Source organism: Rattus rattus, chromosome 5, assembly GCF_011064425.1.
Source record: "Rattus rattus isolate New Zealand chromosome 5, Rrattus_CSIRO_v1, whole genome shotgun sequence".
NCBI classification, from domain to species: domain Eukaryota; kingdom Metazoa; phylum Chordata; class Mammalia; order Rodentia; family Muridae; genus Rattus; species Rattus rattus.
The window spans coordinates 13828347-13851759 of record NC_046158.1 but is presented as its reverse complement, the minus strand read 5'-3'; the positions used below and the strand labels follow the sequence as shown (position 1 = coordinate 13851759).

General features: G+C 52.5%; 1 protein-coding gene across 5 annotated transcripts in view; it reads left to right on the top strand.

Annotated features, from left to right (window-relative positions):
• Window positions 1-23413, top strand: part of Dab2ip (DAB2 interacting protein) — a 170744-nt gene that overhangs the window by 59154 nt on the left and 88177 nt on the right. For 2 of the 5 annotated variants that reach the window (XM_032903185.1, XM_032903183.1), the window contains exon 1: window positions 4072-4319. The exons of 1 other annotated variant lie outside the window; for it this stretch is intronic. In XM_032903185.1, coding sequence (XP_032759076.1) covers window positions 4196-4319 — 124 coding nt within the window. In that variant the 5' untranslated portion in view covers window positions 4072-4195. Of the gene's footprint in view, window positions 1-4070; window positions 4320-23413 lie in introns of those variants that run through there. 2 more of the 5 variants (XM_032903186.1, XM_032903184.1) reach the window with 2 other exon arrangements.

The window sequence follows — 23413 nt, the reverse complement described above, 5'->3', positions numbered from 1 at the left end:
AGACAGGAAACCCGACAGGTCTGAGCTCTCCAAACACCATTGTGTGGGGCCTGGGGTGGGTGCTGTGAGAAATTTGCTTCCTCTGTGCCCAGTCTTCGTCTGTCCCTGGAAAATGCTAGCTCTGAAGGAAAAGTCCTGGGCTCTTATTCTGTCTTAACACCTTTGAAGCATTCAGTCCTCTGCGCTCAGGTCCTGCTGCAGGCCCTGTGGTCTTAAGAACTTTCTCTTGTCTCCAACATTGTTTTGGAAAACCAGTGAGACACCTGTCTGCTAGGGTCACCACCGGGAAATTAAATGACTGAATGTGTGTGTGATGCTGAGAGCAGGGTCTAAGTTGGGTCAGCCACCACAGTTAGCATCAAATTCAAACTCTATCATCCGACAGGCCCTCAGGCAGGCTGTGACCCTGTGGTTTCTGGTCTCCCTTTCATGTATGGATGGGGTGCCTGCATAAATGTCTGTGGCCTACATGCATGCCTGGTGCCTGAGGAAGCCAAGTGAAGGCCAGCTGGAGCTGGAGTTGTAGATGGTTATATGAGGTGTCTTGTGGGGCCTCTGGGTCAGCGGGTGCTCTTGATGGCTGAGCAGAGCTCTCCAGCCCCAATCAATACCTCCTCCTTGGTGGCAGGGTTTCCCTTTTTGCAAAATGATCCCGTGTGAAAGCCAGGTCTTTGTGCTGTGTGTTCAACTGAAGCACCCAGTGTCATGTCCTAGCATTCCATTGGCATTGTGAAGTGTTTTGAAGATGATTGTGGTCACATGTTGCCCTGCCCTCTCTGGCCTTCAATCTCAATGCCCTAGTAAGTAAGATCCAGGACTGCATAGGGCTGGCTCCTCTCCAGACCTGGCCCTGGCCTGGTGCTCAGTGTGCTTGGCCTTTTAGCCCAGCTCTAAAACCATTGTCCCTGCCTTTCTTCCTCGTGGGTGGGGTGCAATTCGCTGTTGGTTTTCTGTCCAGAAGGGAAGTGGTTCTTTCAGTCCCTTCCCTTTAGGTCTTCCCAGGAGCCTGGTGGCAGCCATTCTATCAGTGGGGCAAATGGCAAATGGAAGCAGGTGGGAGTTGGTGGGTAGGAAGCGGGATGGCTGCTTTGGGATGCTGAACTGGGTATTCTAGGAGTGCCTTAAGGACTCTCCTCCCCCCCCTTCCTTTTACATGTATTTATGGTGTGAATGTGTGTGTGAGTGTGTGTGTGTGTGTGTACCCATGCATGCCACTGCAAGTGTGGAAGTCAGAACAACTTGCAGGAGTTGGTTCTACTGCGATGGGGAGGGGTCTCTGGAGATCTAGTTCAGGTCTTCAAGCTTGACAGAAATTGCCTTTACTCCCTGAGCCATCTGGTGGGTCTCTTGAGGGAGGGTGAAAATGTCGGTGGGGGTTAGGTGAGATCTGATTTAGGGAGTCCTATTTCCAGCCTGGCACTCGCTGAAAGGGCTCATTTCTAGGCTCCACCCACATCTACTCCGTCGAGCACCTTACCAGATGCTTGCACTATCTATGGGCTCAGGGAGTTGGAGACTATAGTCTTGCACCAGCACCCATTCGATGGAGAGATAGCTGTCGCCTCCTTGCCCAGGAGCCCCTCTGGAAGTGGGCCAGGGTGGCAGTACAGGGGTGTGGGTCTGGGAAGCCTAACTATCCACCTGAGGGGATCCCTGAGGACTTCCCTGCTGGTTGGTGGGAGTCCTCTGCTAGTTCAGGAAACAGTCATAGTGAGGAGGTGGGCGTTCTTCAGGTGCCCTTCCCCCAAGCTGGTCTCTGCCTGTGGGGGGCTGTTCTCCTTAAGAGGGGAGGAGACCACAGGGGTCCTGCTCACAGGAGGAGGTTGAGGCTGCAGGCTCTGGAGAAGGATTAGTTCCAGATGCTCTGCTGGGATTGCAGGAAGCAGCTTTTGTCTGCCTGCTGGTTCCAGGGTTGGGACCAGGAGGGGCAGCAGGGAGCCAGACCTTTCCTTAGCCTCTGAGCTCCTGACTGGTCGCCATTTTTTCTCAACACCCAGTGCAAATGACCCCAGCACCCATCACAGGCCTGTAGAGGTGCAGGGCACGGTGGCGGTTGGTAATGACTACTCCTTTCCCAAGGCCGGGAATTTAGAAGCTTGTGGTTCACCAGATGACTCTGAGCGTGTGGGAGATTTGTAGTGTCTCCTTGGAGCAGGGAAACTAAGGAGCGGAGGAATTGAGAGACTGAGGCAGAGATCAGGCTAAACCTTTAGAATCCTGCCGTGTGCATATGGGGTCCTAAACTTTAGATCTGCTTCTCCAAGGCTACCACACACATTCTGGCGGCTGCCTGTTGGTGGTCAAGCAAGAGGCTGACCTGCGTGTGTCAGCATTGGCCGGGCAATCTCTGGACTGTCACACCCACAGAATTGCAGCAGGCTTAAAGGGAAGCAAAGTGGGTCAGACACACTGACATTAAAACTTTGCAGGTGGAGAACTTCAACTTCTCAAACCGCCCACAAGTGGGCCTGGAATCTAGTGACTGACTGGGTGCAGATGATTGTAGTGGTAGCCCAGTAGGTCTCCTGGCTGACCACCCTGTTCCTGCTTCTTTTGCTGCTGGCCAATGCCCTGGGAAGAGGGAGTAGAGGACTAGAGGCAGCTGGGTTTGGAGACGCACCCCCCCCCCATTACCCTCCAGTGTCCCAGGATGGCTCCTGGCTTCCAGCTGTGATCCAGCACCCCCACCCTCTCCACTGACCCGGAGGCCCTCCCTCCTAGACTGAGGAGCCAGGAAGGGGGCTACCCCTGTAAGGAGAAAAACCTGGCCTGGATTGCTGCCTAGGCTATCCTACCCCACTGGAGATTGCCCTAAGTTCTTCCAGTGTCTAGCCTGCCCCACTTCCCTTAAGAGTTCATGCAACAGCCGTTGGCCAAGACCATAGGCTTTTGCACCTTTTGTGTGATTGAGGCAAGACACACACACACACACACACACACACACACACACACACACACACACACACACACACACACACACTCAGGTACGCACACAGAGTTCCCTACCTTTTAGGTCCATAGTTTCCTCTTCTGAACTTGAAGGGGTAAAGTCTGAATGTTGCTGTTCGGGGAAGGGAGAGAAAGGGAGGTCACCTAGGACCAGGAGGGTCAGGGACACCCTGTAGAGGAGGGGAAAAGGAAGGGGAGAGATGAGAGCTGGCAGCTAGTAGGGTTGAGGAGGGTGATGGGTTGTAGGTGTGGGACTGCCGGTGGTGATTTGATTCAAATTACCAAAGAGAGATGGTTGGGCTTGTAGCTATTATGCTCGGGGGAGCCATGGACGTTTCTGGAACTGCAGAATGACTTGGAGAAAGTCTCTCAGCTTTTGGTAGTAGAGGCAGTTGGTCACTCCTTCCCTGAGCCTGGGTTTCTATTCACCACTGTAGGGTAGGGATCTTTCTGCCTTCCGACTGGATAATGCTACTAAAAATGTCAGAGGGAAGGAAAAATTCAGGCATCCCTGGTGGTTTAGGTGGGGGGTGGGGCAAAGTGGCTCGGCAAAGCCCTCTGGTTGCACAGGTGTGCCTTGTATTCTATATGTGTGCTTGAAACGCACGCCAATAATCCTAATGATATGAAAGTAATATTTTTATCAGACGGAAACTGCCTTCTGTAAAGAATAGCTAAGTATCTTAGGCAACAGACACAGGGAGGACTTCGACATGACTGAGGGGTGCCAGCAGAGCTTTGTGCGGCCGCATCCGGTCTGCCCATGTTTCAGTCCGGTCACCCCCTCCCTCGGACCCTAATTTCACGTGCCTAGCCTTGGTGTGTATGCACAAATACACGCGCCACTGCACCTGTGGCGGGATGGGGTGCTCCGGGCACCTCAGGTTGGATATGGAGTCTGAGACATGGGATATGATGGTCCTGAGGATCCTCCGGCGGGACGGGGGCACTCTCGGGCCGTGTCGCCCCGACGACTCCAGGCCAGGATTTTGCCCGCACTGACTTTCCGGGCGGGTGCCAGCCCAGCCTCCCGGTCCCGGGCCCCCGCCGAGGGGCCGGCTGCTCGGGGCGGGGCGGGGGAGGCGGAGGAGGAGGAGTTGGAGCTACTTTGTAGGACAGCCTTGGTCTCGCCTGCTACTGCACCAGAGCGCGGGAGAGAGTGTGGGGCGCCCGCCGGGCGGTCCGGAGCGGCCGATGGGGCCCGTGTGAGCACCCAGGCCTGGCCCGGTGCCCGGCGGGCGGCAGCATGTCAGCCGGCGGCAACGCCAGGAAGAGCACCGGGAGGCCATCCTACTACTACCGGCTGCTGCGGCGGCCCCGGCTGCAGCGACAGAGGAGCCGCTCCCGCAGCCGGACCCGGCCAGCCAGGGGTAGGCGCCACCCTGACCCCAGACCCTTAGTCCCTCGCTACCACCGTATCACCAGCGGATGCTTTTGAGGCGCCTGTGTCAGTGGGTGATGGCTCCACATCTGGAGCTAGCGTGACTGTCCCATTCCCGTTGCCCCAGCTTCTGTATCTAGGCCCTTCCTCTTGGGGGAAGCGGGGGTCCCTAATGTTTCCCATTATACCAGGAGCAAGGAAAAAGGGGTCTGATAACTAGTTTCTCCGCACTGCTCAGATCCGCATCCCATTCTGCCTCAGTTTACCCAGTGCGCAAGCCGTAAAGTAGTCGAAGAGGATCTTGTCTTGTCTTCACTGTCTGGTACTCAAGCTTAGCCTGTTTCCAGTCCTGTTTTACTCCCTCACCTTTTGGATGGAGAACCGAGTGGGCTTTCTGTGGGGGAGCGCCATGTTTGTAGGGGCCTAGAGCGCCTCTGAGGGGTCCTTACCTCTTTCAAAATGGGGAGGGAGGAATGAAACCTTTCCTCGTGCCAGTAATAAGATCTTCAGCCAAAGACGCCTTCATGTTTCAGTCAGCCTTGGGCTGGGCTTGTAAAAAGTAAGGGTCAGGGGTTGCCACACAGAGGCTCAGCCCTGGGTTGAGGTAAGACCGTAATACTTCCGTGGCTTAGGCCCACTAAGGTGCAGAAGCTGGGTTAGTTTACATCGTAAGATTATCTGGGGCACCGGAGCCTGGCCCTGGCCCAGCCTCACCGTAGGCAAAAAGTGACAGGTCTGGGGAGGTGTTGGTGTGGGAGTTGTCCCTTCTGTTTTTTAGGGTAGGGTCAATGAAGAAGGCAGACAGTATGCTTTAGTTTACTTCCCCCCCAGAATGGAGAAGACTTTCCTGCCCCAGCTGCAGAGCCAAGTGACAATGTACAGGGTTTATCTAGGAAGTACTGAGTTCCCTGTGCAGAGTTCAAGTTTCAGCTGTCTGACTCTGACCACAGGTTTGTGGACTTAGGCTGAGGATTTCCCAACGCATGTGATATCCCCACCCTTCGCCTTCGCTGAAGTGGCCTCTGGCTAGTTCCTGCACCTAGTCTAGGGCTGGCCCAGGGAACTGGAGACCTGGGTTCAAGCTTCGTGAGTGGGCAGATCACCTCACTTCCTGAGCCTTTGTTTTTCTCAGCTGTAGGAGGTGTCGGTGTGACAGATTCTTGCCGTGAGAATGGGCTTGGAATGAGTGTCCAGTCGTGGTTTGGCTCCCCCAGGGCCTTTCGTGTACTCCCCGTGCCTGCTCTGCCCCTCAAGTGCCGTGCACAACCATGCCCTCTTCTGTACCCACTATAGAGGATCCCAGGGCATGGGGGCTCTGCCTCCTTTTCAGCTAACGAGGCCAGCAACGATCAATGTTCAATGGATCAAGCTTGTCTGAGCTCGGCTCCCAGCTGCGTCCAGCATTGTGTGTTATCCTGGAAGGAGCGCACAGTTTGCTGAGCCTGGGGAGGAAACCAGCCCTGATGGAAATCCTAGTTGGGGAAATTAAGGAAGGTTTCAGAGAGGAGTTGATGTTGAGAAAGTGTCTGATAAGCGGGTGCGATTTCCTTTGCTGGAATTGACTGACTCAGCCCTAGGTCCAAGTCCTACTTCCAAAAAACTGTCTTTCTGCCAGTTGCCTCTCTGAGCTTCGGAAATGGGACCCGCCTGTGGGAAGCTAGAAGCCTGTGCCTGCAGCCCAGACCAGGTTAGGCGTGAACTGTTGTCTTTTCCCACGCAGGAAGGGACAGCCTGTGCATATGCCAGGGAAGGAAGAGGAAAAAGCCCCTGGTGTAGTTCATCCTGTACAGTAGCAGAGGACAGCAGTACTGTAGAGCGTGTTCATCCAGCATGGGGGCAGGGGGATCAGAGATAGCAGTATGGACCTGATAAGGGGGCTTCGGTAGTGACCGGTTGTGGGTATGGGCAGAGCTGCGGGTCAGGGTGCAGGGTGTCCACGGTGTCCACCTTCTACTAACCTCACAGCTTGGAGCCTTGATCCTGCTGCCCTGGTCACACCTTCTGTGGGCAGGTTAGATTAGGGTGTGCCTCCTGTTAGGAAGCCACCCTGAGGTACTGAACCACTCCCTTCTGATCTTGCTGTCAGTTTTGGCATGGCTAGGGCTTGGTCCCCTGATAGGAGCCTTACCTAAGGGGCTGCTGGCAGCCCCTGGCTCCATCTCTGCCCCACGTCATTTTTGTCCTCAGCAGGAAGGGGAAAGGAACACAGAGTTCAGGGATAGGAAGTGCACGGAGGAGTCGGGAGGTGGTTGGGGAGACCCACAGATGGCCAGGCAAGGGTGTTAGCTAAGCCACCGCCTCTTATTGGGGCAGGGGATGGGGGACTCACTGACTTTGGGAGCATCATGTCATTCTTGGCAAAGCTGTGAGGGACAGTGTCTCCAGCCTCCCAGGGTTACACACTGTGTGCCACTAAGAGGGGTCTTGGTGTCTCTCCTTGGCTTTCCTCATCTGAAGGCTGGATGGGTGGGCCTTGCAGTCGCCTGGAAGCGGTGAGCCTCATGGGATGGAGGCCTCTGAGTATCATGTTCTGCCTTGTGGCCCTGGGCTACTGGAAGGCTGGGCCTGGCTTGCGGATTTGTGTGGCTTGTCTCCAGAAGGGTGTCACCAGTCAGGGCACCTCACTGACCCATTTACTGGTATCAGGAGAAAGAGTGGCTTCCTTAGAACACCCCTCCAACCCCAGTAAGCCCTGGCCTGTCATTCCGCACATGGAAGCCCAATCACAGGGCGTACGGAGCTGAGAGGTTCTTCCCAGAATCCCGTTGGCCAGAGAGACTGCTTGTTGGGGAGCCTGGAACACAGAGCCCCTTTTCCACACAGTACAGTGGTTAGTGCATGAGAGGGCTATTCTTTATTCTACTCTGAATGACCTGGTTGCCGACATTGCGACCATTCCAGGCTCACACGTCTTCCCTTCTGTCAAGGGATCCTGTTCTGTTGCCCCATAAGCTTGGACACTCTGGGTGCCCACAGTAATGCCCTGGGAGGTCTGGGGTTTTCTGCATGCAAGTCCTGACAGCTGTCCTATGCTAGGTCTTGCCAAGTGCCAGACGTTTGGCCAATACTTTCTTCTGGCATGACCAGGTTTTTCCTCAGCCTCTACACCCATCTTCACTTTCACGCTTGCCTCTGTGTGTCCCAGCCCTACTTGGGCCTCTTTCCCTGCAAGGACTGCTAGAGTCCGTCTGTGGGGTGTCAGGAGTGGGCTCCCAGGAGTCCCTCAATAGGCTCTGAAGGATGAGGGACTGGGGCTGACTCCTCACAGTAACGCTTAGAGCATCCGGGTCATCTTCCCTGGGAGTCCAGATGGGTGCACACCATTGCCGAGCTGGGTGCAGGACTCAGGCCTACCAGCGTGCCTGCCATGTTGGCTCTCATGGGAGCAGTGGTTTAGACAAGGACTCCATCCTCCACCACTAGGAGGGCCGGGGCTGGGAGACTGTGGGAGAAGGTAGCCATGGACTGTCAGTGAGCTGTTAACAGTATAGATATGGTAGGAAAAGGGAAGAGGCCTTGTTAAAGGCAAGGCCTGACCTCCAGCTCTGGGATAGCTGGGGTTGGGAAGAGCTGGACTCCACCATCCCAGCTGTGTGGCCTCGGGCAAGGCTCTCCATCTCTGTGTGAAATGAAGACGACCCCGGTGTGTAACCTCAGCGCCGCGGTGGATCTTTCGTGGCCAGGTGAGCTCCGCGTTCTCTGCTGGAGCAGACCAGGCACTCTGCAGACTGAAGCAAAGCACACGGAACACTGTTCATCCACACACCATAAAGGTAGCGAGCCCGCCATAGGGTCTGTGTACCTCAGCAGGAACGGAGAGGAAGAGATTTCAGAGGTCTCCCCCAAGACAAAGACCGGAGCATGTCATTGGTCCCTGGGACACTTTGGAGTACTTGGGGGCCACATGGTCCATCCAGCCCCAGTCTCACCGCTGTACTCAGGCACGTCCAGCTTGTAAGTCCAAACGATGGCCCCTGTGGCCTTTTGGGATGTCTCTTACAAACCAGAGCCCTGCTGGAATCGGCATGGAGCTGACATTCCTTCCAGTTGGCTTCTCTTCCTGTCCCCATCATGGCTGCCTCTACCTGTCTGACTAGCAGGTCACGTGTCTCGGCCCCGTTTGTCAGTATTTCAATGGGATGGTTCAGTATACACTGGAATAGGAGTTCCTCAGAGGCAGGCAGGCAGCCTGAGCCCCACTCCCTAGACGGAGCTCTGTAGGTCCTTGGGGGAAGCCAGAGGCCCCAGTTGATTTGCTCTCCAGCCTGTCCTCATCACCTTTAATAATTAGGTAGCCTCTTTGACCATCCCGATGTGGGTGCCGTGCCGAGGGCCTCCCCTGCTTATGTCTCATCTCTAACTCCCCAACCCTTCAGTGAGGTAGGGGCCTTGTTCCTTCCATCCCCAGGTAGGGAGCCTGAACCCTGGAGAAATAAAATACGAACGTGTCAATGGTGACACAGAACTGGAAAGCTCGACTAGAACCACATTGGAAGCCCTGGCTCCTCCTTGGTTGGTGTGGCTGAGCAGTGGTCAGACCAGCGAGCTCTCGACTGCAGTGGTCAGGGTAAGGCTAGATTCCTGGGCACCTAGTTAATCACGCCCTAGTTAGTTCTGCACCCACGGAGGCCCACAGCACACACGCAGTCACAGGAGCCCGCTGTCCAGTGGCTGTGGGGCGGGTGGGGCACTTTACTTAGGACCTCGCGCAACTCTATTCCCAATAGAGAAACCGAGGTTCCCGGAGCCAAGGCCGCTTACCCAAGGCTACCTGCCACTGTTGATGACAGCTGCACCAGAGGAAACCGAGGCAGCTGGGTTCCTTGTTGGGTCTGGTGGAAGAAGAAGGGGATGGAGTGTCTGCGCGTCTCGACGAAGACTCCCTGCATCCTGGACCACATGCATGTTTTGTTTTAGAAATGACCTGAAGCCTCTTTACTGGTTTCAAAAGAAAGGCAGAGTCTGCCACCTCTCTGGTGACTTCCTCTGGGGCCACTTGCTTAAATGTCAGGAAAGGGAGAGTATTTCCTGGTCAGGAACATTCGGAGCTCGCTGGGAGCTGAATGTTTTCGGCTCAGGAGGGAGTCAGCCCCCACCCTGCTTCTCTGGGAGGTTGTGCTTGGCAGTCACGGGTGGGGGTTGGGGGAGGGGGACGGAGAAGGAACGGTGGTGATGCCTGCCCAAGTGTCAGGAACCCGCTCTAGGAGTGGCGGCTGGTTATTTTTAGCTATTCTCATCCAGTAGAGGCATTTCAGCGTTTGTTCAATATTTAATTATCCATCTGAAATTGGCCCACGTGGCCTTGAGTTTGGAAGTAGGTCTGTGCCGTGATTTCCTCTGATTGCATAAATAAGGAAGTAGGAGACTCTCACAGCCCTCTAAATAATAATAATGTGGGAAGGAGCTTGGGCCGGGAAGACCTGACTCCTCCGTCTAGACAGACCCTACACATTGCGGCGGTACGGAGGGAGGGTGCCTGACACCCTGGACCGCTCGTCTGTGCAGCTCACACCTGCAGCAGCTGTGCTTTCCATTCGGGGTGGGTTCTCCTCCCTTTTTTTTTGTGGGCTCTGTGTTCGCTTTGACAGCTGCTGGGGACTGAATGGAGGTTTGGGGATTTTGCCTTCGGAGGTCTTGTTAGCTTTTATTTCCCTCTCCTGACAGACAGGAGAGGCCTGTCAGCACCCGAGCTGTGTGATTTCTTTTTCTGTGGCCCTTGGAGGTGAAGCTCGACATGACTATGGAATGGAAAAGCACAGGGAAGGCAGGCAGATGGGGCTGCGAGGCTCCGTGCCCGCTCCGAGCGGAGGAGGCAGCAAAGGGGAGGGGAGGGGAGGAGGGCTGAGACCCTGAGGGCTGGCAGACCAGTAGGACTCCTTACGGTCCTGCTTGGCCCGAAGAGTGGAGGTTTTGAGATTAAAAACCAAGAAATCGGCAATCCGGACTGGTTTTAGACATCATTGGTTTTTCTGTTTATTTATACCTCTGTTTTGGGGGCACTGGACTTGAATCAGGGGTGTAACCCAGGTGCTGTGTGAGCTCAAGACAAATCATTGGACGTCTTTGGGCTCTGGAGCAGGCCTAACATCGTTGTGACACTAGGGTGTGTCACAGACTTGAGAGTGTGTATTGTCATTAGCTCCCGCTTTCTATGTCACAACTGTCGTGCTGATGTATAAGTACAGTGTGACATCTGTGGGGACTGGAATCATCTCCTTGGTGTCCCCTCCCATCTGGGACGGCTACATGTGTAACCAGCACTCGGTTGGCTACCTACTGTGGGCACACTGTGGGCGGGGGCTGCCTTGGTGATGTAGTCGCCCCTGCCCTGGTGGTGAAGGAGTTGAGCTAAGGGAGGCCATGTAACCAGGTCAGCAGATGGTATGGACAGAAAGGTTGGCAGGGCTTTGAATAGCGAGCCAAGAGGAGTGTCCCCCAGCGGCACAGGGAGCCAGAGGAAGGATCTGGCAAAGGACACGTGATGAGAACAGTGACAGCCTCTATTTCTTGAGCATGGGCACTTGACCGTGGCCGGAGTGTATCACTGTATTCAGTTCTGGGGTTCCCAGACCCTATAAATGAAGAAAACCAAGGCTCAGACTGGCCAAGTGCATGGGAAACCTCCCTGTACTTCTCAGGGCTGTGATGTAGGAAAATGACTTGAGAACCATAGCTGAACTTCGGGGGAGTAGGGAAAAAGCCGAGAAAATAGGTGTCAGTGAGAACAGGCACCCCTGGTAGCCGTCTGCCGTGAGAGGCTCCACACTGGGCCTGGACTGGCACAGAGAGAGATGTAACAGAACAGCCTGGGGAGTGTGGTCACCCGGGCCTCAAGGAAGTGTAGGGGAGGAGGAGCCAGAGGTGACAAGGGCTTGGAGGCTGGCAGGTCACTCAGCTCCTTTTGTCTTCTAGGGTGCTGCTTGCTATGAAGGCAGAGTGGGTAAGAGGAGAGGCTACACACCCCTTTGAGGAACAGCGATGGGCCTGGCATGTTGATCTCTCGTTTGTGAACAGCAGCGCCACTGTAATGGCCACCCCGGCATCTGCTTCTTTATTTAAAAACACATACAGTTATTTTCTGTGTATGGGTGTTTTGCTGCATGTGTGTTTGTACACCACATGCATGCTTGGAGCCTAAGGAGGCTAGAAGAGGGCATCAGGTTCTCTGGAACAGGAGTTTCAGAAGGTGGTGAGCCACCATGTGGGTGCTGGGAATCGAACCTGGGTCCTCTACAAGAGCAGCAAGTGCTCTGTAGCTCTGAGGCATCTCTCTCCAGTCTCCAGACTGTTGTGTTTTGAACTTTGCTCTTAGGAAGTAGGAGATGATGATGATGGCTGTGATTTCAGCACTTGATTGGACAGGGTCAGAGGTCAAAGGGAGGAGCAAACACAACACCAGAGAGCTCCCTTGCTCCCCAAATTCCAGGGATGCAGAGGGGAGGGCAGTTTTCTTTCCCTGGGCCCCGAGGCTGCAAAGAAGAGACAGGAAAGAGAAACTTGTTTAAAGGAGAGGGTAACCTGCAGACTGAAATACCAGAGGTCTTGAGAGATGCGGAAGTAAGGCTCAGGGAGCGAGAAGCCTTTGGGCAGTTAGTTAATCTGTGGAGAGCAGCCAGGATACTCAGTTTCCTGGAAGACTGAGAAGCTCTTTGGAAGTGTGGTACCTTTCAGGATGAGGCATAGGAAGAAGTGTGGTGCTTGCTGTTTTGAGGAGGCGGAGCATAAAGAAGCATTTGTGGTACGTCTACAGATGCTAACACAGTTGTGGGATCTCTAGTGAGGCCTGAGGGAGGTCACAGAATGAAAGGAGACTGGCCCCTGTCCTGGACAGGTTCTGTCCTGGGATGGACGGGGAGGTGGTATGTCCAGAGCTTCTAAGAACCAGCCTCATTTATGGCTCCTCTCCCTGGCCCACCTCTGCCCTGCGATGTCTCCTCCTAGCAGACTCCTTGCAGCAGAGGACAGAACCCATTCAGTCTGAACCACATTTTGAACTTGGAATCAGCTCGAATTCCAATTCCATCTATTTAACAGATGCTGAAATATCAGTTAATGGACTCAAATTAATTACTTTTATGTTGCTGTGACCTAGTAAAAGTAACCTACTAGAAGCATCATGAAGGAAGGAAAGCTTTATTTTGGCTCATGGTCTCAGATGGCTCTCAATTCTCGCGCACGCGCGCACGCACACACACACACACACACACACACACACTCTAAAGACATTGACTTGTGGTGCTAGGAACCTGTATAAGCTATTTACTTCGTAGAAGGACTGAAAGGCAGAGAAAACAGGCTTGAACCGGAAGTGGGAATAACCTTCAACCCCACGCCCCGCAGCCCCCTGTTGAACTGCTTCCCCTAGCCAAACCCCACCTCCTAAAGTCTTCATTCACACGCTTCAAAGTAATGCCATGAACCAGGGGTTGAGCTGTTCAAAGCACAAGCCTGTGAGGGGCAATCCAAACCCCAGGTATCCTTCCTTTCCCCAAACCCCATCAGTCTTGTGAATTCAAAATGTGCATTTGAACATGACCAAACTCTTCCTTTCAGCTAGAAAGTGAACATTTGGGGAGTGTGGAGAGGGTCCCAGCAGGGAGGACATTCTGAGTCTGGAGGGACCAGGACATCAACCTCTCACTTGCCTCCACCTCAGATTCTGGGGTCCCTGAGGTTTTTGTTCTGCCTCACTGCCCCTAGCTGCATGGTCACGATCAGACCTGATTTCCTTTTGCTGAAGTCAGAGCTGGCAGCATGCAGGTACTGTTTCTCTCGTTTCCTGGAGGTCTGTTTTTATTACATTCAGACAGCCCGTTGTTCAAGCACTGCTCTTGAGAAAACTTGCCTTTCCCTTGGCCCTTTCTTCAGACGTCAGTTGACCATATGCACACGATCTATTTCTGGACTCCATCCTGATCCATTGATCTATACATCTTATCCTCGTGCTAATGCCACAGCCTTGTTTACATTAGATATTTCCAGACTCGAAAGTATGTCTTGAAACCCATTAACAGCAGAAGTCCCCTAGCCCTCCCCTTGCGGCCTCAAGCTTGATTGGCTGAGACCTGGGCTTTGCCGTCTGAATTTAAAATTATGCTCCTTAGACTCTTTGAAAAGCTTCCTTCTGACTAGGACTCCACTGAATCCATAGGTCACTTTGGGCCAAATGTCACCTGAACGGCATGAGGTTTTGTGGCCTGGTGTTGGCTGTTCGTTTCTTTAGACTGAAAGTTAATATCTTTCAACCACACATTTTGGTCATTAATCTTGTACGTGTTAATTTTTAAAATATGTATTTGTGTGTGTGTGTGTGTGTGTGTGTGTGTGTGTGTGTGTGTGTGTGTGTTGAGAGGTGGGGGGAGAGCTGTGAGTGCAGGCACGTTTGTGACACTGCATGTGTAGAGGGATGAGGACCATATTTGGGCGTTGTTTCTCCCGCTCGTTGAGGTAGGATTGCTTTGCTGCATACGCTAGCCTAACTGGACCTTGAACTTCTGACAATCTTCCTCTCCCTGTCGCCCATCTTGCTCTCTGTAAGAGTGCTGTGATCACAGACTTGAACCCCTGAGTCTGTTTTTTTTTTTTTTTTCTCCTGTGGGGTCCAGCATTCAACTCAGGTCGTCAGCATCTCTTCAGCCTATGAGCTCATGTTTTAAAAGGCGTGCGTGTGTGCGTGAAATATGCATGTGTGAGTGTGTGCTCGTGCGTGTGCACATGTGCATGTGTATATGTTAGTCACCTTGGAGGGACTCACATTTCACCATACTCGCAGCCTGACAAGTTAGCCTGGTGGAGTTTCATGGACTTCCTGAGTCTGAGATAGAGGACAGACTCGTCACCTGCCCTGGCAGGCTTTCTGTTCCCATCAGTTCCTCTCCCATCCAGGTACCCAGAGCAGATTGTAGAATGGTCTATTCTTGAACAAAAGATGCTCTGCTCTGCGGTTTTTCCAGTCTAGCCTCTTGTCCCTTATAGGTTCTGATAAACAGTCCATGAGTCCGTGGCTCCTTAGGCTAAAACTTACACAAGGAATTGAGGTGCAGCCTTGTGGCAGGATGACATCATGAGATCAGGACTTGGAGCCAGCTGTGGCGGGTGCCTGCCGTCCTAGCAATTGAGAAGTGAAGCAGGAGGATCAGGAGTTTAAGGATATCCTTGGCAAGGATTGGGCTAGCCTGAGTTCCACGAGGCCCTGTCTCAAAAGCAAAAGAGACAAACAAGGAATGGTTTTGGAGATGATTAAAATTGAATTCCGGGTTGCTAAATACAGAAAGGGTAAGAAAGTGTGAACATCATACATAAAAATGGATATGTAGGGGTTGGAGAGATGCCTTAGCCTCTAAGAGTATTTGCTGCTTTTGCAGAGGGACCTGAGTTTGAGTCCTAGTACCCACAACTGCCCATAACTCCAGCTCCAGTGGATCAGACACTTCCGGCCTCCGTGGCAACCAAACGCACATGCACTCACTGATACCCACATATACACAATTAAAAACAAAACCTTCTAAAAAATGAATGAACACACTTAGCTTTATGCCTGTCTCAGCTTGCCGCGGGAGATAAACCCGCTACATCGCACAGCCCCAACCTCGGGTGATAATACGGTTTTTAAACAAAGGTGCAAAACATTACAGAACATTAAGTACAGAGGTGCGATTTGGGGGGGGGAGAAATAGTTTCTAATGAATGGGGTGGAAAGAAGGTGAATTTAGTGTTGCTGCTGCTGCCCTTTGGTGTGCTTTCATTAGGACTTGGTGCTCTAAAGTTTTCTTGATGGTGATTTGTTTGTATTGCAAGGATAAAATACAAAGAATATTAGGCTGGAGACATGGCTCAATGGTTAAGAGCACAGGCTGCTATTCCAGAGGACGTGGGTTCAGTTCCCAGCACACAGGTGGCAGCTCACAGCCATCTGTAACTCCAGTTCCAGGGGCTCTGACGCCCTCTTCTGGCCTTCTGGAGCACAGCACACAAATGGTGTACGGGCAAGCTTGTTAGCAAAACATCTACACCAAAAATAATTCTTCGACCTAGGGAGGGTGTGGATGAAAGGCTTCGTGCATGACGATGGTCTTTGAGTTTCAGGTTTTATTTGTGTGTCCCTGGGGGTGTGGGTGGGGGTGAACGTGTGGGAGGTGTGCGAGCCTGCGAGTTAGTGCTGAGATGTGTTTATCAGTCACCGCTCCACGGAACCCTGAGCTCACCTGTTTAGCTCCTGGTTTCTGCCACTGCCCTGGTAATATGCCTGCAGATGTGCCCACTGTGCCTGGCTTTTATATGGGTGCCGAGGATTGGATCCCCATGCCTGCACAGCAAGTATTCTTCCCATGGAGTGGTCTCCCAGTCCCTCCCATATCATTTTCTAACAAATCCACATTTAATTTTCATGACACTATGTTGCTGGATGGAAGCTTCTCTCCCTATGCAGAGGGGAGGGGAACGCACAGCCCTTAAAGGTCCACAGCCCTGCACGGGCCAGTAATCCTGGCCTTCCACCTTTAATGTAGTTAGACTAACTCCAGCCTTAACTGGCGGATGTGTTGGTACCTGTGGCTGCGTGACAGCATGCCTGAGATCTGGAGGTCAGAAGTCTGCAGTCCTTTCAGTGGGCTCGTCAAGGGTCTTGAGGCTGTGTCCTTGTGGAGGCCCTGGGGCCAGTGTGTTTCCTTGCCTTTTTAATCTTCTGGAGTCTGCCTAGAGTTCTGGGCTCACTACCTCACCTCTGCCTCAGTGTTGCTTCCCTGGTGATGCTGTCTTTCTGTCTTCTCTCACCTTGCTCTCTCCTCTTGTAACCTAGCACTCGGGACACTGAACCAGCAGGACCATGAGTTCAAGATCATCTTGAGCGACATAGCAAGATCATGTCTCAATAAACAAATAAAAATTAAAATTTTTGTTATCAGTGTGCAACTCAAGTTCCTTATCATTTTTGAGGAGTCCATGTTGCCACGTGAGGAAGCACTTTCACAGGCTCCAGGTCACCTGATGTGGCTTTTTGGGAGCCAGTGTTTGCCTCACAGGGGAGGGGAAGGGTCAGTAACCTCCAAGTAACACCTGGCTATAGATGGAAAGCCAAAGGCTTAACTGGGAAGAGCACGTAGTCTGAGGCAGGAGACTACCAGCTTGTAGTAGTTTCACAAATATCACCAGAGAATAGAACAATGAATTTCATATGTTTCCCTGACACACACACACACACACACACACACTGCTATAACTCTGTCTGGAAAGTTCTGAGTCCTCACCCAGGCTCCCTGCTCAGTTCTCGCGCCACGGCCCAAGTGTATCTAGCACCCACTTGAGAGCCATGCTGTTTGGAGCTTTGCCACCTCTTCCCTGCTGTCTGGTCATCTAAGCTGCTGTTAGCCTTGATGTGCAGTTTTGGTTTTTCAATTTTGTTTTTCCCTCTTCGTTCTGTTTCTCCCTAGACACACGCAGAGGGAATGGTTTGTACTGCGCTATCTTGTCACCTGCATCTGTTTTACTACTAGTGTTTAGGAGAGAGACGTCATGCTCTCCCACCGTGTGTCGCCTGCCTCCACTCTGAGGCCTTCGAATTCTCCAAAGAGAAGCTCTCTGCTGTTTCCCTGTGTGGCCGTGTGCACATATGCCCAGGAAGTAGACTGTCTTTGCTTTAGTCCTGTGGACAGCGAATGCATGTTAGCCTGAAGGGTCCACTGCAAGCCTCAGCTTCTGTTCTGAAATGGTTACAGGTTTTCAGGCAGTTGTTCAAACAGTACAGACCAGCCTGGGGCGAGCTGCTTCCCTCGCTGCTTACAGAACAGTGCTCTGCAGGAGTATCCACCAGGAACGTGCTAGAAGCAGAGCTACAGTTCTTACTCAAGGTTATGAGGCCTACCCTGGAACCAGGGTCAGGAAGAACCTTCTTTATGGTCTGGGCTGGCCTGGGGGAAGTCTAGGGAGGCGGGGCTAGTAGCTGATTGGCTGTTGTCCCAAAGTGGAGGAAGGCAGGGCTAGGTCACACAAGGCCTCCCTTTTGTGGTTAATTGAAACAAGATCTGTTGCTTGGCTAAGGCTAGTCTTGAACTTGAAATCCTGCCTCACCCCCACCCCAGGTACCCTGTTTCTTGTCTCTTGAGTGGGGCGATTCAGAAGCTGCTAACTCCAGCTGTCGTTGATGAAGAAATAATGGCTCCTCCTTTTTTTTTTTTTCTGAGAGGGGGAAGTTTGGGGTTGTGTGGATGACAGCAGCCTCGTCTCTGTGGACTGCTTGGACAGTTAGGAAACAACCTTGTTTGGTGTCACTTTGTTGTCCTGGGTTCACCTGAGAGGTCGCTTATGTCCAGGACAGTAACTTGCTGACCCTCCTGCCTCTACTTCCCACGTGCTGGTTTTACAGGTGTGCAGCACCATGCCCAGTTCGTGGGGTGCTGGGGATTGAACCTAGGGCATCATGCATGTTAGGTGACCGCTCTGCCAACTGAGTTACAGCCGCAGGCCCTGTTTTATCACTCCCAGTGGTGTCAGGGCTGTGGAACTCGTTGGCGCTGACTTTCATCAGTAGCAGGACGCCCTTGAGATCCATCCACGTCGTGTGGATTAATCATGTATTCTGTAGCCCACATAGCTCCTTCTGCAGTTTCAGTTCGTTCCTACACTCTCCCTCCCTGCTTGTAGGTGAACTCTAGGGCCTCACATGTGCTGGGAAGTGTCTACCACTGAGCCACACTGCCCCTCCAGCCCCAGTTTTCTGTTTCAGTTGCTGCTGCTCATATTGAAATCTGTCAGACGGCACGCACGGGTGCTGTCTCACGGCTCGGATGGAATTCCAGCACTGGCCTGGCCAGACGCAGTCACAGTGTAGTGGGTTGCCTTCTCTTCTGAAGACCCTAGAGAGAAGCTCACTGTAACCTGTGTCCCAGCCTGGGGAGTGGAAGTTCGAGGCCAGCCTAGACTGTACAACAAGGTCCTGTCTCAAAAGCAGAAACAAAAGAGACAAAAAGAAATCGTTCCCTGTTGGCAGAATGCAGTTCTCTGGGGTTGGTTGTAGGACTGATGCCCCTGTCTCATGCTGACTGTAAGCTCCAGTCCACTCTGCTCTCTAGACTGTGCCAGCCTTGGAGGGTGGAGGCCTCTCTTGCATCTGGAACATCTCCTGCCTCTCGCCTCCTGCTGTGGATCTAACTCCAATCTTGACTGTCCTTGCCCACCTTTAAAGGCTCCCGAGGAGGGGTTGTCCCCCGGGGTAACCTTCTGCTTCCCAGTCTTTATTCTCAAGAACATACCTGCAGAGTCCCTCTGTGGCTTGATCACAGGCTCCAGGAATTGGGGTACAGGTTTCTATGGGGGTCATTATTCTTTTATGTTACAGTTTGCCTAACCTCTCCCCATTGAAGACTGCTTGGCTGTGCCTACTCGGGGTTATTATAAAGCTTCTGTGAAAATTGTGGATTTTATGAGAGGCTTATATTCTGTCTTCTTTAGTAACTGTTCTTTTTTTCACTCATCATCCCGATATTCATGTTAAATCTATATACATTTAGATTTTAAGGCCTTTGTGCTCCATGTAGAGCCCACCTGAGTCGTGTCCTCTTCTGTGCTGTGTAGTACTCCATTGGATGCTTGCTCCAAGATACAGTTATTCGTTCCCTACTGTTGGGTGTGTATGCTACGTGCCGGCCTGCTGCAAATATCTTTTTGCAGCAGATATGGGATGAACCATTTTTCTGGACTGGTCCTCTGTGCGTGCGTGCATGTGTGCGTGTATGTGTGTGTGCTCATATGTGTGTATGCGTGTATGTGTGCATGCTCATGTGTGTGTACGTGTATGTGCATGTGTGTGTGCTCATGTGTGTGTGTGTGCGTGCATGTGTGTGCTCATATGTGTGTGTGTGTGTGTGTGTGTGTGTGTGTGTGTGTGTGTGTGTGAAAGAGTAAGAGAGAGAGAGAGAGAGAGAGAGAGAGAGAGTGTGTGTTTGGACCTTCTATTGCCTGATTGTTTCCCAGAGCCTTTTCATGTCACCAGCAGAGGTGAATGAGTAGCACTCTATCTCTGCCAGCAGTGAGAGTCACTGCTCATTTTAATTTCAGCACTGGTCCCTTATTAATTTCTTTTAATTAGTTTCTTTTCAATTTTTGACTGGGCTGAAGCCTATCTGAAAAGTGTGAATTGCTATCCTGTAGTTCTGATGTACATTTTCCTAATCACTGTGAGGACCCCCATCCACTTCCCCAGCACCCAGTCTTTCCACACCTCCCCCGACCCTGAGTCTCCCGACATACGTGGTCGTCGCCTCCACCTCCACCTGCCTCCAACCATTAAGATCTGGACGGTGCAACCCGACAGCTGAAATTACAGGATGTTCCTCCAGCCACTGTTTCCATGGGAACAAGTAACAGCCATCCTTCATGATTAGGTGGTATCCATGACAACCAAGCCAGCAGCATTTGAATGAAACTGTTTTTATTTTATTTATTTATTTATTTATTTATTTGCGAACACATGAAGGTTAAGATGCCTGACTCTGACCGTAGCTTCCAAGAGTAGATGGTACCCTGGTCCCTGTGCTTAAATAGGGACTTTTTTTCCTGTCAGTGGAGAAAGAGATTCAGGGTCAGCCAATTCCAAGGCTCAGTTCTGTAGACTGGGAGGTTGCGTTGAGGTCATATCAAGTCTGAGATGAAGAAGCACTACTGGGCTGTCCTCTGAGGAAGACTCCAAGGTGATTGGCTCCTACAGATACTTTCTTAGTGCTGGGTGATCTTAGTGGTTTTGACCTCTCTGGGAAACCTGCTTTCCCTACCCTGGGAAAAAGCCGTGTTGCCAAGTTGGAGGCCAGAGACAGAGGTCCCTGAGCTTAATTTAAAGCTGGGAGCTGAGATCCCCAGATGTAGAGGCACTGTTAGGTCCGAGGATGCAGTGAGGATGTCCCTTTTTTGCTTTTCTGGAATAAAATAAAGGTTATTTTGGGGGAGGGCACTGGGAGAGGGCTGTCTTTACTCTCAACTCACTGAACTGATGTTTAATCATGAGCCCAGAGTTGGAAAGGCACGGGGCCAGAGTCACACGGCACAGACAGGGTTTAAACGGAGACTCCTCCCCCTGTGGTCCTAAGTGAGAGTTCTTCTGGGGGGCATTGTTTGGGGGACGTAGTTACCTTTACATCTTGCAGCCTTGGTTTCCTCATCTGGAGACACACCATGGCTGTCCAATCTGTCAACACATGTTCTCAGCAGGGTCAGTATTGTTGTGTGTTATACACAAGCTGGCCAAAGCTGGGTCCCAAGGAGGTGGGGAAGTCTTACTCTTTTTCATTATAAAGCCCAGGACATGTGGAGTACCTGAAAGAATCTACCTTTGGTACTGCAATTTTATGTGGATGCAAGGGAGAACGGAACCTGAGGAGATCCCCGAGGGGCAGCACACACCAGCAGAGGAGGAGAGGTGCTGTTCAGGGCTACCCGTGCACCTAGCCTAGCTCAATGCTGGCTGGTGTCTGCCTGCCTGTGGCTCCCCGGGAAGTCACTTGGGGTAAAATAGGAGGTTGGACCAAGGAGCCTCTGACAACCTTCTAGATCAGGCAAGAAGCAAGGTTCTGGGGGGTTCCTGGAGGTTATCAATATCAGAGCTGGGTGAGGGTGCAGCCCCCACCATCCTTGTTGCACCAGGAAGACAGGTGCTCTGTGTGTGTGTATGTGTGTAAGCATACCTCTGTGTGTGTGTGTGTGTGCCTGTGTGTAAGTATACCTCTTTGTGTACATATGTGGCTGTGTATGTGTGTGTTCCTGTGTGTGTACCTCTGTGTGTATGTATGTCTCTGTATGTGTCTGTATGCCTGTATGTAAATGTGTGCGCACCTCTGTATGTGTCTGTGTGTATGTACATGTGCACATGCCCATCTGTGTGTTTCCCACATGTGAACACAGGCCAGTCATTCTCTGGGGACCTCAGTCTCTTCTGTTGATTGTAGGGACCCGAAGACCTTTGGAGGAGACTGCTTTTGCCCGCTATTGACCCTTGACTGAAGTGGGTGCTCTATATGGGTTAGCTGAGTTGGTGGAGAAAGAGTGATGGTCAACGTGGGGGGAAGGGGGTGTTGACCCAGAACCGCTGGATGCCTGGCTCAACAGGACTAGGAACAGAGATACTCATTCTCCTTCCCACTGTGAGAAATAGGGAGAGACTTAGTAGGTCTGCAAGACTCAGTGATGGAGAGTGGGCATGAGTTGTGTCTAAACGATTGCAGTACCCCTAACAGGAACGATGGCCTCTCAGAACGTGACTGTATCCCACAGAAGGCCGTGTAGTCCATCACAAGGGGGCAGCATGGATGAAGGGGTAAGGCGGGCATCTCTGCCTTGTGGCAGGTATGGCACAGGCAGCACTCAGATGCACCATGGAGTGGCACCTTAGGGACCAGGGTAAAGTGTACGTTGTCTTGAGGGGACGGAGTAAGGTAGAAGATAGCTAGCTGGAGTGTGACCCCTCCAGGCTCGTCAGCCCCTATTATGACGCTTTCCCTGTCCTTGGAAGGGTGGCTGATCACGGGAGCCTGCTTTAGCTAAAGTTTGTACCCTGAACTGAACTCTGAGGGCCATCCATGTGTCTAACCCTTTGGCTGGCCCTGAGGCCCAGGGCTCAGTACCTCAGGAACCATGGACTTGGTCCAGACCCACCTACTTCCTAGGGGGGGGACCTGAGGTTCAGGCTCTACTCTGGTGAAGTGGGGTGTCCATTGCCTGCTTGGCCTAACATGTGCCTCCCTCAGGACTCAGAGGTGACTGGAGTAAACGGTCACAGAGCTCACAGGACATGTGCCCGGTGTGGACGACATGTGCCACTAGGAAGCACACTGGGATACCCGTCCAGGTGGAGATGGTGCGCGCTGCCACAGAGAGTGAACAGAAGCCAGGGCTGGGTGGGGAAGAGGCTTGAAAGCAGACGGTGAGCGTGGGAAGAGAATTCCTAGGGAAACCTCCAGAAAGAGTGGGTGTCTCTCCACTGACTAGCAGAGCATGGGGGCGGGGGCAAGTTCTAAGCAGAGAAACACAGCGAGGAAACATGGAGATGGCTGCCTGCCACCTGACTGGAGGGGCTCGTCTGACAGAGGTGGCCTGCTTGCTCCTTGGCCAGGGCTCAGAAGTAGACTGCTGTGGCTGATTGAGGGGCTAAGCTCTGTCCTCTCACACTTGCGAGGATACCTTCTCAGTCAGGAGAGGAGGTGTAGTAGTGTGGGTAGGATGTTCTAGACTGCCCCGCCTGTGAGGGGCCTGCGTCTCTGAGCACCTAGGTCCTGTGTCTACTACATACATCCCCTTTGTCCGTGTGGGAGGATCTGTGTGAACGTGAATGTGTGTACACATTTGCCAGGGTGGTCTCTTATCTCATGTCCCCGTGTGTCCCATGTGCCAGCGTGACCTTCACACTGTCTTTTTCTTCCTTATGAGTCAACAGGATTTTTCCTAAATGCCACACACACACACACACACACACACACACACACACACACACACACACACACACACCCAGGCTCCTTGTGGGGTACAGGGAATGTGGAGGTGCAGTGTGGGTATTGGGAGTTGTGTCCCACGCACACACACACAGGGCAATGACATTCCTCAGGCTCAGCCCTTTCCATAGAGCAGCGAGATGACAAGCAGAGGTGTCACTAGGGACCTCCTTCATGGCTGTCTGGTTAGTCAGGCTGTTGGGAGAACCTGGGGGAGGGAAGTCTTCTATGGGGGAGCCATAGCAGAGCAGGCAAAGAGACAGCAACTACAGTCCGAGGGAGCAGGCAAGAAGCAGTTGGATGGAGCCGACAGAGGTCTTAAATAGGCACGTGCAGGCCTGGCTCAAGTGTGTCCCCCCGCTCTACCCTCAGACTGTCACCTGAGTATTACACATCTGAGTATTTCACGGTTTAGAAGCCAGGTGCAGTGGCCTTTAATCCCAGCACTTGGGAGGTAGAGACAAGTTGATCTCTGAGTTCAGAGTGAGTTCCAGAGAAGCCCTGTCTACGGGGAGTAAGTGAGGGGGTGAGAGGAGGGGAGCCGCCGTGGAAGTTGTAGGCTCACCCCCCCACCTGTCTCTTCAGCATTGTGCGGCCGCTACTGTCTCAGCCC